General features: G+C 39.6%; 1 protein-coding gene across 1 annotated transcript in view; it reads right to left on the bottom strand.

Annotated features, from left to right (window-relative positions):
* Positions 1-533: 533 nt before the first annotated feature.
* The window catches only part of LOC103211722 (ADP/ATP translocase 2-like), a gene marked incomplete at its 5' end in the record, with an annotated part of 17,213 nt that continues 4,104 nt past the window's right edge, over positions 534-13,642 (bottom strand). The window contains 3 exons of the mRNA XM_007957702.1: positions 534-782; positions 6,963-7,018; positions 13,105-13,639. Coding sequence (XP_007955893.1) covers positions 534-782; positions 6,963-7,018; positions 13,105-13,639 — 840 coding nt within the window. The remainder of the gene's footprint in view (positions 783-6,962; positions 7,019-13,104; positions 13,640-13,642) is intronic.

Genomic DNA, 13,642 nt, shown 5'->3' with positions numbered 1-13,642 from the left:
CAGTCAAGTAAATTCAACTGAACTAGTTTTCGGCGGCAGGATACAGATACCAGCCTTAATAACACATGCTTTTAACGATTTATAACCAATACCGCTGGTATTGAAAAACTCTCCCGCACCTACTGATACATATGCGTAGAAAAGTAAAGGAACACAAAGCTAAATTCTATGAACTTAATTCAAGTACAGGATTTAAAAATTAAGGAAAAGATAGCTTATCTCTACTCAACCTCACTCAGACCTCATGCTAAATTCTGACTCAGTTCCTGTCTCTAGAACCCTTGTTCTTCAACGGTCCTTCCAGACAACTAGCCTAAAATTGTTTGGAGTGCCGGAGAGAGCTCAGTATCACATAATGCAAACCTAGGAAGTCCTAGGCAATATGTCTTATGGGTGGTTGCTTTGTTTGAAATGGCCTTTCATTCACTGCCCAACCCTGACTCCTTGCCTTCCCCCTCTGGGAAGGGCTACAGCAGAACAAGAAGAACAAACATGTGTCTGTCGTAGCTTTTGAATTTGAAGGATCCAGGCTTTTAAGTCTCAAGAACCTGGGCTTCTAAGCACAAAAACCTTTGGCCTTTTCCGTCATAAAGTTTCTGTTGGGAACAGTAAGTACGAAGTGTAAGTGCCGAAGCATGGCGCTCAGAGAAGCAGGTGACCACGTCAACATAAGGCAGCGATTCCCCGTCCCGGCACGCTGACATTGCGGGTGGAGAGTCCGTGGTCGTGGGGCCCCTCCTGTGCACTGTAGGATGTTCAGTGGCACCCTTGGCCCCCACCCACTAGTTGTCAAGAGTACACACACTCATTTTGTACCCCAAAATGTCTCCAGACGTTGCCAAATGCCCCCGTGGGTGGGGGGCAGTAGCAACGCCATATGAGCCAGAGTAGGATTTTCTACAAGATTTTTCAGTGGCTCATTATTTGGAAAAAAAAAAATCGCCAGACCTTTCTCCTTTCTTCTGAGCAGCCTCTGGTTGAATTTGAACCTCCAACCTCTGGTCAAGAATACTGATCATTTGCAACAGCCAGGGACTCGTAATCCCTGCTTGAGAACCATTGTTAGCACGGTGATCCCACTTTGTAGTCAATGAAAAAAAATTATATATCTGTATAAAGCAAAGTCCCCACCCTGGAGTCCATTCAGACTCATAGTGGGCCCTGTAGGGTTTCCAAGGCTGTAAATCTTTAAAGAAGCAGACAGCCTCATCTTTCTTCTGCGGAGAGGCTGATGGGTTCCAAGGCCCACCCTTTAGGTTTGCAGGCCCCTGCCTTAAGCACAAGCTGCCAGAGCTGTCTATGTATCTGTGTTGTATATAAACATATATTGATAGAGAGCGAGAGACATGCATCATGCATAAATAATTATGTGTGTATATGTGTATTCCTATGAGCATGGGAGAAAAGCAGAGAAGGACACCTGCAAGTTGTTAATATTGATTAACTGAGTAGGGATAGGGGCAGGCAGAAAGGGAGAACCGGGCAGGAGACTGGAAAAATGAAGAGAGAAAGGAAAGAAAAGAAAACACAGACCTTAAAAAGCACAACATGCAAGATATGATCCCATTAAATTATATATGCATGTATGTGTATATATTCATATAATGTAGAAAGTAACCAGCTTTCCCCAAAGAAAAGGATCACTGGTAATACAGTAGTTAAAGGTCTCGGCTGCTAACTAAAAGTTCAGCGGTTCAAACCCACTCTGGCAGGAGAAAGCTGTGGCAGGCTGCTCCCATAAAGATTACAGCCTTGGAAATCCGAGGGGGAGGTTCTCCTTTATCGTAAAAGGATCATCTCAAAGGCAAAAGGCTTTTTCCTTAAAGAAAGGATACTTTACACCAATATTTACTGACCGATAGGGTTATCAGCATCATCTTATTAATGAAAAGAGTGAGTCAGAGTAATTATTCCATTCCAGTTTAAAAACCTTCCAGCCATGTATGCTTCTTAATGAGAACACATAAGGAGAAACAAGCAGTCCACACATTAAGCAGGTAACTTTGGTACCTGGGTGGGGAGAGTGGAGTCAAGAACAAGAAAGGAGGAAAGGATTAAGTTTTGCTTTTTACCTCTTTTTAAGATTTTTTTTTTTTTTCAGTTTCACTTTTTTTAGAACAAGCCTTTATTAGTTTTGTAATTTGCAAAACATCAAGGAAGGAAAATTTAAAGGGAAGAGAAAGATCACCTTTGTTGTCGCCACAGCCACAGCACACTGTGGGTTTATATTGGGCTCCTGATTAATTAAACTTCACAAACCTTCTTTTACATAAATCGTTCTGTCTCCTCCAACCTGTGCTCATAAAATTGATTTTTGCAAACAAAATTTAGAAGCGTATATTTAATCTGTGATAAATTTCACATTCTTTATTCTGGCCTTTCATTTTAAACTGGCTATTGTTTTCTTTAATATTTTTTTTCCATCCAATTTACAAGCTTTCTCTTCCAGTTATTGATCATCTACAATTTGGGCTCCTGTCTATCTCGGTTAGTGGAGGTCAGAACTAGGGAACCAGACAGTAATTCACTGGAGGCCACTTGCTAGGAAGTAGTAACCCAGTCATAAACACTGTTCTATATTGTTTCACCAGCCAACTGTCACTACACTTAGCCGTGTTTTCTGCAAGCCCCAGGATCTCTGTGGATTGTACTCTGCACAGCCGTAGATGCTGACTCTGAACCTCCCAGCTCCCAGTTCTCCAAGTCTATCCCAGCAATCGGACAACACTTTGTCATGACCCATAGGATTTTCATTGGCTAATTTTTGGGAAGTAGGTCATCATGTCTTTCTCCTAGTCTGTCTTAGTCTGCAAGCTTTGCCGAAAGCTGTCCTCCATGGGGATCCTGCTAGTATTTGAGATACTGGTTGCCTTCACAGAGACACAAAAACTACCACAGTGTGACAAACTGATTAACCAACTGACAGATGGAACAAATCTAAACAAAGGCAGAAGAATGAACCAATCAGTCTTGGAAGAAATGCAACCAGAATGTTTCTAGAAGCAAGGATGGTGAGATGTCAACTTGCTAAAAAAGGACATCATGTTTGGCTGAGAAGAGAACAAAAGAAAACAGGAGAAACCCTCAATGAGATGGAGTGACACCACAGCCACACCAGTGGACTCAAGGCTACCACGGATCAGAAAGACGGCAGGCACACCACCGGACACCCTTTCATTCAGTTATACATCAAGGCACTATGAGTTGGAGCCAACTCGATGACAACAACAATAACAATCCCAGCAAAGCCAATAACTGCTACAAGGCGATTTCATCCTGTGAAGAAAACAAACTTTCTGAACCTAAAAATATCCTACCTAAAACCAAATGTGGGATAACGAGGGGATATCCTGGTTTCTCCCTTCTTATTGACAACACCCACACACACACATCCACACATGTGAGTGAACCCGTTTTGATTAGGAAAAGTGGCCGCAGAAGCTCTTGTCCCTGACTCAGTTTCATCGCCCCCAGTCTTCTGGAACCACTTCCACTTACCATGCCTTCTCCAAGATGGCCAGCAGTGGTTGGGTGTTTGCAGAGCAGATGCCCTCTGACCCTGTCATTCAGGGTTTGACTCGTGTATGTGTCTTCTCCTCTACCAGCAGCCTCCTTCTCCATCTCCACCCTTCCCCTCTCCATCTTGCTCAATCCTGCTCGTGTTTTAGCACTCCATCATCACAGCTTCTGACCTCCTCCTCCTTGTTCACACTGGGTTCAACCCCCTAGCATCCTATACAGAGCCCTATCATGATACATGTGATGCCCTCCAGTATTCCAGTGAATTCCATTCACTTTATTTCTTTTTCTGATTCCCTAAGGCTTCTAAGGATAAAAGCCTTGGAGCAGGAACTGAGAATGACTGTTTCTCCCTCGCTTTGCCCAGTGGTTGGCATGTCATAGGTACTGTTAATTTTTTGGTGAAAGAATGAATCAACAAATACAATGAGGATGAACTTTAATACATTTGAAACAGCTAGGACTTCATGATGTCTTCACTTATCTTGGCCTTCAATTTCTTCCAAAATATTTGTTTGACACTTTCCCATTTGAACCCAGTTTTCCTCAGTGGAGGGGCCTTAGGAGGATTGAAGCTGAAGGGCCTTGCTTTCCTTCTGTCATCTGTTAGCATCATACAATCTGCTCCAAGCAGAGAGCCTCCTCTTTGCTTCTCTCTGGCACTAAACAGAGTTTTAAAAGCCCCTTTTTGTTGCCGTTGCATTTTTTGCAAGCCTCAGTCAGCTCACTCTGGTCATCGTGCTTCAGAAAGCGTTTTTTAAAACACCACCTTTCTGTTTCATTCATCTTCACTTAGGTTCAACTTTCAAGCTCAGCACGTGTTCACTTCCTACCGGAAGCTCATCAGGTAGTTGCTAAGCCATCACAGTCATGTGAGGTTTTTTGCCTAATCCCCCTTTTTCTTTTTTATCAAGATCTTCTGGGATTGTAGTGTCAAAATTGTGTTTATTGAATAACTGAGTTTTTATTTTCCTATGACGTCTCTGGACATAGAGTAATACTCATACTTTAAATAAATCTTTTTTAATGACTAAAATCTGTGATCAATGTTATCCTTCTTAAGTATTTACATTTTTGTTTGTTGGGTTTTGAGGGATGGGTTATTTTTACCCAGGTTGATACTGTTTCTAACTATTCAGTCAGTTCTTTCTTGGTTTTGTGGTTTAAAAATTAGCCCAGAAAAGCAGTTTTCCTCATGCCATAGTGGTCTTGTATGTAAAGTCAAGAAGACTTAGATTTTAATCTTCCTTTAGTTGCTTTAACAAAGTCAAACCTATTGCCAAAGAGGAAATTCCAACTCCTACTGACCCTCTAGGACCTAGTGCCCCATAGGGTTTCCTAGGCTGTAAATCTTTACGAAAGCAGACTGCCAATCTTTCATCCATGGAACGAAAGGTGGGTTAGAACCTCTGACCTTCTGGTTAGCAGCCAGACACTTAAGCACTGCAATACTGGGCTCCTTTTAGCTACTTATTAGGTGTTTTACCTTGAGAAACATCTTACCCTGTAAGTGCCTGAGTTTCTTTTTCTGTTTAAACTATTCATCACAATCATACCTGCTCTAATGTCCACTTCTCTCATACATTGTGCAATAAAGCAGATAGCCAACACAACCCTTCCAAGCCTTTATAGTCTTTAATTTAATTTAATCTTTATTGGGATTTGGGTGAAATTTTACAGAGCAGATTAATTTTCCATACAGGGATTCATACACATTTTGTTTCCTGACATTGACTGCAATTCCCCACGATGTGACAGCTCTCTTCCCAATTCCTCCCTGCAGTTCTTCCCTATGTTCTGTGTTCCCATTCATTTCTGTGCCCTGCACTATCTCCCTGTGCAAATACTGCCCTCTGTTTTCCATGATTGATCGCTCTAAGGACTGTGTCTGACTGATGTAAATGTTCACCCCATATGCCTGTATATTGTTTGGCTGGAAGCCACGGGAGTGAGTTCAGTTCCAGACGTGAAGAGTAACTAGGGGCCATAGTTTTGGGAGTTTCACCAGGCTCTATCAGACCAGTGAACCTGGTCTTTCTAATGATTTTGAGTTTTGTTCCACATTGTTCTCCCACGCTATCCAGTATCTCCTGAACCAATCCCTTTCCCAGTGATAGCTGGGCACCATCCAGTTCTTCTGGTCTCATGGTCATATAGGCTGAGGTTCACATGGCCTACTAGTCCCTTGGACTAATTGTTTCCATGCAACTTTGGTTTTCTTCATTCTTCTTTGCTTTGGATAAGGAAAAACCCATTGTTGCATCTAGATAGCCGCTTGCAAGTTTTAAGACCCCAGTCACTACTCACTAAAGTAGGATGTAGAACAATGTTTGTGTGTGTGGTAAGTTATGCCAATTGAACTTGATGGGCCCTGTGACTATGGTCCCAAGCCCACAGGTCCAACAACTCACTCCATCAGGGTGGTTGACTATCCCTAAGAAGTTATTCATAACTTTGCCCACTATTAATTCTAGTGATGTGGACATTGTCACAGCTCTCTTTATTTAAATATAGCACATTCTGTTGTGAAATGAAAGAATATAATAGCCATCTCACAGTTTTCCAAGACCATAATTTCATTATAGGTCCTTGTACCAAATTTAAGATAAGATTCTCAATATTTTTCCTGAAGAATAGCTCATTTTGATTTCTCCCAAGGTTCATAGTCTATGTATTGCATTCTTACACTGACTCTAGCATCATAGACAGTGAGGGGACACCATTACCCAAAAAGGACTTCTGGAACTTGAGCCATGACTCCTAGCTATATACTAAGTAACTAACTAACCAGTTGTCACTGAGTCAATTCTAATTTATGGTGACTCGGTGTGTGTCAGTATGACTGTGCACCATAAGGTTTTCAATGGCTGGATTTTTAGAAGTAGGTCGCCACACCCTTTTTCTGAGGCACTTCTGGGTGGGTTCAAACCACCAGCCTTTCAGTTAGTAGCCATTGCTTTAACTGTCCTCACCCAAATCGCACTAAAAAATGAAAAAAAAAAAAAAAAAAAAACTGCCCCATAGGGTTCTAAGGCTGGAAAGCTTGACTCACCTTTCTCCTGTGGATCAGTTTGTGAGTCAAATCTTTTGTTTAGCAGCTGAGCACTAAACCACTGCGTCATCAGGACTCCTTCAGCTGTATGCTTGGGCCTGATGAAAGTGTGAAAGTCATCTGGAAAATGGGGCATAGCTCTTCTGCCAGCCGTACCACCTTTATGCACAAAATCAATCTGAATTTCTATTTTCCCCAAAATACACCCCTTATGACATTTTTTATAAACACAGTTATGTGCTTTTCTTTCCATTTATTCTTTCTTAAAAATCATCATGTACCAGATAAATTTATATTAATTGAACTTCTAAGGAGCTGAGTTTGTATTGTTTCCAATATACAACAAAAATCACTATCATTTCAACTCTGTCATTCACATATAAAATATTACCAGGATTACTACCACCATGCTGAGGTCAATGGAGAAGGCCAGCTTTGAGATGAATACTTGACAATAATAAAGAAACATGCGTAAACTATTGATTTACTTATTCCTTGCATGACCCCACCACCACCACCACCAGGTTTATCTTTTTGAGCCAATGACAATTCTAACAGTTTTATTAAGACAATTAATGGTGACTAAGAAGACAGCAACCAAGTGGTGGCTGACACTCCAGCAAACAGGTACATTATTACGGGGTTGCTGGCCCAGGAGCACAGAATCTTCTAGGAAGATGGTCATTGCCCAGATGAGACAAAGGTTCCATAGAAAGTCAACTCCCCACCTTTACATGAAATATTGTAGTCATCATTTAATAACCCACCACACATCCCAAACCTTTTCCAGGGAATTAAAAAGATATTTTTTGTCTTCACTTTTCAGCAGAGTCAGTAGAAAATTTGAACTGAAAAGCAAAAATTGATATTAAGAGCTACCAATATGCTTATTTACTCTGCATTAAAAAAAAAAAAAAAAAATGTCAGGATAAAAGTTTGGTTAGGTTTCCCAAGAAAGCGATTTCTATACTCCTTAAGCAGCTGGTTCCGTGTGGATAAATACTACAATGGGAAAGCTAAGAAAAGACAGATTTTCATTATTGAAGGGATGTGTGCCACTTCAGTTAAAACTAACAGCCAAGAGTCATTCAAATATATTTAGATTAAACCAACTAATTTTTTTTTTCTTTGAATAACTAAAACAGACATTTTACATCCCTCTGGCTTCTTTTCAACAATGGCTATTACTTCATTCCCTTGCCATGAAACACAACTATACTTTCTAACTGATAATAAGAATAATATAAATGTTATAAGGAGTCCAGTATTAAGTGCATCACTGGGAAATCATTGGAATGTACAAAAAGAGAGCTCTGTACATAAGAAGAATTCACCTTTATTGTGTGAGATTGTATCATACTAGGAATAGTTAGATTCTCCATTTTACAAAAGACTTAGCATCCTAATTCAACAACCTGTTACAATTATGAACATCAAAAATATTTTCTCTAAATTTAGAGAGTGAAACTTGTTTTGCAAAAAAAAAAAAAAAAGCTCCCTCCCCCTTATGTAGAATTATTTTGGGGATGCCCACATAATTGCACCAATTTTAATTTATAGTATCCATTTATTATTTCTATTGTTTTACTTTCTAATGAAAGTGTTATGCTCTGCAGAAATGCAGTGCAATGAGGCAAGTCTAGTACTATTTTTTGTTGTGCTGTGTTACCATCTACTTTTTTATTTATGCTAAGCTATTGTTTTAGATGAGTCTTAGTTTTTCTACATTACGATGGTTCACTCTTGCAGAAATGTATGCAAATTATTTTATTTTGTGAAAAATGGAAGGCAAAATCATGCATTATGCTGCTCTTGCAAAAAAAAAAAAAAAAAAGAGAGAGAGAGAGAGAAAGAAAGAAAAAGAAAATCATTAGCTCTTGCCAAAAGCAAAGCAGTTGATCTCCTGCCATGCTATTGTATATGATTACTAATTTTCTATCAACGATTGTCCTATGATAAGCAGAATGGTCCCTCAATGATGCTAAAGGCAGATGATCCTTTGATAATTCAGCAAGACTACCTCTAACTACTTCCCTGAAGGGCCTTTTTAAGGAAACCAAATCTATGGCTTTTTTGGAAATGCCAGGGATGTTATAAACATGCTTTGGGCAGATTTAACTGCAATATTAATTAAACTATCCTCTCATTCTCTAATTAATTATGAAATCATAGAATAATAGATTGGAACGGGACCTTGAGAGATCAATAGAGTCAGTACCCATAGCCTCTGGAGGGACCATATATAAACTATTCTGGACCCATGGAAAACTCTCTTATCTTCCAAATGTTGGCAACCACAATTTTATCTACAAACACCTTTCATTACCAATCTATTGACAGCAATTAGCAGGAGAAAGTGTTTCCACTGACCCCATGGCAACCAACAACAACACACCCTGTATAGTAATCACCATTTTCAGAGTAGTTGAGAACACCAGAGGCCCAGCTGCTAGGTTTGCATTCATTATTTCACTTCCTAAAGGAACTATGTTCCCTCTTCAGGCTAAAAATGCCCATGTTTCTATTTCACAACATTCTAACTTTCCAGTTAGCTGCTCTAAATTCTTTTTAAATATTCCATATTGTCCCTTACTTCTCAAGCTAGTATTTATGAAGAAAGATGTGACCAATGCTGACTAAGAATAATCTGACAAAGACCACCCTAGCCAAATTATTCTGCAGAAAACAGTTGTTTTTTGACATAATCCCACCCACCACCAAAATCAGGGAATATTAGTCTACCTACCAGTTCTCCTCCTAATTGTCATACCAAAACTCAAAACCAAACTCACCGCCATCAAGTCGGTTTCAACTCATAGTGACCCCATTGGTTTCCAATGTGAGAAATCTTTATGGAACTAGATTGCCCTATCTTCCTTCTGTAGAGTGGCTGTTGGGTTTGAACCACCAACCTTCTGGTTAGTAGTCAAATGCCTTAGGCACTACACCACCAGAGCTCCTTTATTGTCATAACTGCCTTACAATTTCAGTATATTAGGCTCTGATGAATTTATCTATGCACACACAAGTAAGATGTCCTAATTTTAAGTAAAGTTTTAAGAACTCAACTCATGTTATCACTATTGATGGTGATGGTGATGATAACAATAATAATAATAAATTATATGTTGCTGTTGTTATGTGCCGTCAAGTCAGACCCGACTCCTAATGACCCCTCCTTGGATTTCCAAGGCAGTATCACTACAGAAGTAGATTGCCCCATCTTCCTTCTGAGGAGTGGCTGGTGAGTTTGAACCACCAGCCTTCCGGTTAGCAGTCAAGTGCCTTAGGCATTATGCTACCAGAGCACTTAAATTATACATATTGATCCTAATTCATTTTCATAGGTAATTATATGATTATTGCAAAAAATAAATCATCACAATTAAAGGTAAATGATTTTTGGCAACTACCTTGCAAATTTTTCATTATGTCCTGAGATAGCGAAGCTTGATTTTATGTGGTACATTCAAGGAAGAACAAAGAAGGCAGTGTGTTGGAGGGTAAGACAACACAAGAGATGTCATAGTAGAAGATGAGGCAGAGAGCTGACCAGATTGTGTATGTCCTTATAAGATAGTATAAGGAGTTTGGCTTTTACTCTGAATAAAATGGGAAGACAACAGAGTGTTGTTTTTGTTGTTGTTGTTTGTTGTGATCTTTTTTTAAGAAAAAGAGTGACTTGACGTAAGTATTCAAAAAAGCCACCACTTGTCTGTCAGTTTGTTGTACTGTGGTAGCTTATATGTTGCTGTAACACTAGAAGCTATGTCACCAGTATTTGAAATATCAGCAGGGTCACCCAGGGTGGACAGGTTTCAGCAGAGCTTCTACACTAAGACGGACTAGGAGGAAAGATGTGGAGGTCTACTCTTGAATAAAATGGCCACTGAAATCCTTATGAATAGCAGTGAAGCACTGTTTGACATAGTGCCAGAAGATGCACCCAGGTTGGAAGGCACTCAAAATACCAACGGGGAAGAGCTGCCTGCCCAAAGTGAAGCAATCTTTACGATCTGGATGGAGTAATGTTTCCATGGCCTTCATTTGTTGATGGGGCATGACTCAAAATGAGAAGAAACCACTGTAAACATTCATTACTAATCAAGACGTGGAATGCACAAAGAGTGGATCTAGGAAAATTGGAAATTGTCAAAAATGAAATGGAATGCATAAAAAGATTAATATTCTAGGCATCAGTGAGCTGCAATGGATGCATTTTGGCCATTTTGAATCAGATAGTCATATGGTCTACTATGCTGGGAATGACAAATTGAGGAGGAATGGTGTTACATTCACTGTCAAAAGGTACATTTCAAGATCTATCTTGAAGTACAATGCTGTCAGTGATATGATAAAATCCATATACCTACAAATAGGGTCACTATGAGTTGGAGCCAACTCAACAGCACTAACAACAATAACAACAACATAAGAAAGGCTGGTTAATACTATTATTATTCAAATTTACATACCAACCACTGAAGCCAAAGATAGAGAATTTTGGAATCTGAAATTGACCAAACATGTAATCAAGATGTGTTGATAATTGCTGGTGATTGGAGTGTGAAAGCCAGAAACAAATAAGAAATATTGGTACTCAGAAAATATGGTTTTGGTGGATAGAAATGATGCCAGAGATCACTTGATAGAATTTTGCAAGACCAATGATTTATTCAGTGCAGACATCTTTTTTAAATAAGCAGCAACTATACAGGTGGACCTCACCAGATGGAATACACAGGAATGAAATCAACTACATCTATGGAAAGACAAGGGGAAGCTCAGTAGCGTCAGTCAGAATAAGGCCAGGGCCCACTGTGAAAGATACCATCAGTTACTCATATTCACACTGAAGATGAAACTGAAAAAAATTAGAACAACTTCACAAGAGCCAAAATACAACCTTGAGTATATCCCATCTGAATTTAGAGACCATCTCAAGAATAGATTTGATGCATTGAATATCAATGACCAAAGACCAAATGTGTGATGCTATCAAGAACATCATACATGGATAAAGCAAATGGTAATTAGAGAGATAAGGAAGAAAGAAAAGCCCAAAATGGATGGCAGAAAAGACTCTGAAACTTGCTCTTGAGTGTAGAGTAGCTAAAGTGAATTAAAGAAATGATGAAGTAAAAGAGGTGAACAGATTTCAAAGGGTGGCTCCAGAAGACAAAGTCAAATATTATAACAAAATGTGCAAAGACCTGGAGTTAGAAAATAAAAATAGAAAAACACACTCGGCATTTCTCAAGCTAAAAGAGCTGAAGATAAACATCAAGCCTCAAATTGCAGTACTGAAGGATTCTATTGGGAAAATATTGAATGATGCAGACAGCATCAAAAGAAGATGGAAGGAATACAGAGTCACTGTACCAAAAAGAATTGGTTGATGTTCAACCAGTTCAGGAGGTAGAGCATGGTGAAGAACCACAGGATTGAAGGAAGAAGTACAAGCAGCCCTGAATGAATTGGCAAAGAAACAAGGCTCCAGGAATTGATGGAATACCCACCGAGATGTTTCAACAAACAGATGCAATGCTAGAAGCACTTACTCATTTATATCAAGAAATTTGGAAGACAGTTACCTGGCCAACCAACTGGAAAAGATCCATATTTGAGCCCATTCCAAAGAAAGAGGATCCAAAAAAATGTAGAAATTATTGAAGAATATCATTAATATCACACACAAATAAGATTTTGCTGATGATAATTCAAAACTGGTTGCAGCAGTATATTGACAAGGAACATCTAGAAATTCAAACTGGATTGAGAAGAGAATGTAGAACAAGGGATATCATTGCTGGTGTCCGATGGGTCTCAGCTAAAAGCAAAGAATACCAGTAAGATGTTTACCTGTGTTTTATTGACTATGTAAAGCCATTTGACTATGTAGATCGTAACAAATTATGGATAACATTACAAATAACGGGAATTCAGGAACACTTCATTGTGTTCGTGAGGAACTTGTACAAAGACCAAGAGGCAATTGTTCAAACAAAACAAAGGGATATTGCAAGTTTAAAATCAGGAAAACTGTGTTTCAGGGTTGTATCCTTTCACCATACTTATTCAATTTATATACTGAGCAAACAATCTGAGAAGCTAGACTATATGAAAAAGAACACGTCATCAGGATTGGTGGAAGACACATTAACAACCTGCAACATGCAGATGACACAACTTTGCTCTCTTAAAGTGAAGAAGACTGAAAGCACTTACTGATGAAGATCAATGACTACAGTCTTCAGTATGCATTATATCTCAACTTAAAACAAAAATCCTCACAGCTGCATCAATAAGCAACATCATAATAGATGGAGAAAAGATTGAAGTTGTCAAGGATTTCATTTTACTTGGATCCACAGTCAACATCCATGGAAGTAGCACTCAAGAAATCAAATAATGTATTGCATTGGGAAAATCTGCTGCAAAAGATTTTTTAAAGTATTCAGAAGCATAGATATCACTCTAAAGACTGAGGTGTGCCTGCCCCGAGCCATGGTATTTTCAATAGCCTTATATGCATGTGTGATAGTTGAAGATGTGTGTATTCTTGGGATCTGGAAGCATTCCCTTTGCAGTGTCATAGATACCGAAGTAGGCAGCTTGGTAGATGATAATACCCTGCACAGACATATTAAAGCCTTGGTACAGGCCCCTAATCCCATCCGACTTGTAGATCTTAATGAGGCAGTCACCGAGGCCTCTGAACTCCCTTTCGGCGCCAGCTTTACCCACATCAGCCGCTAGACGGGTACGGGCAAAATCAAGAGGGTATACAAAGCACAAAGACATGGCCCCTGCAGCGCCACCTGATGCCAGGTTCCCTGCAAAGTAGCGCCAAAACTGGGTCCTCTTGTCCACACCACCCAGGAAGATCTGTTTGTATTTATCTTTGAAGGCGAAGTTGAGAGCCTGGGTGGGGAAGTATCGGATGACATTGGCCAGGTTACCACACCAGAAGGACAGGACACCCTGCTCCTTGGGAATGTGAACCACACAGTCGATAATGCCCTTGTACTGCTTATCTGCAGTGATTTGCTTACTGGCGTGCTGCACCTG

The sequence above is a fragment of the Orycteropus afer genome, unplaced genomic scaffold, assembly GCF_000298275.1.
Source record: "Orycteropus afer afer isolate SDZICR_OR568_19922 unplaced genomic scaffold, OryAfe1.0 scaffold00781, whole genome shotgun sequence".
NCBI lineage: Eukaryota > Metazoa > Chordata > Mammalia > Tubulidentata > Orycteropodidae > Orycteropus > Orycteropus afer.
Note: the sequence above shows the minus strand (reverse complement) of the source record. Positions and strands in the feature narration are given on the sequence as shown.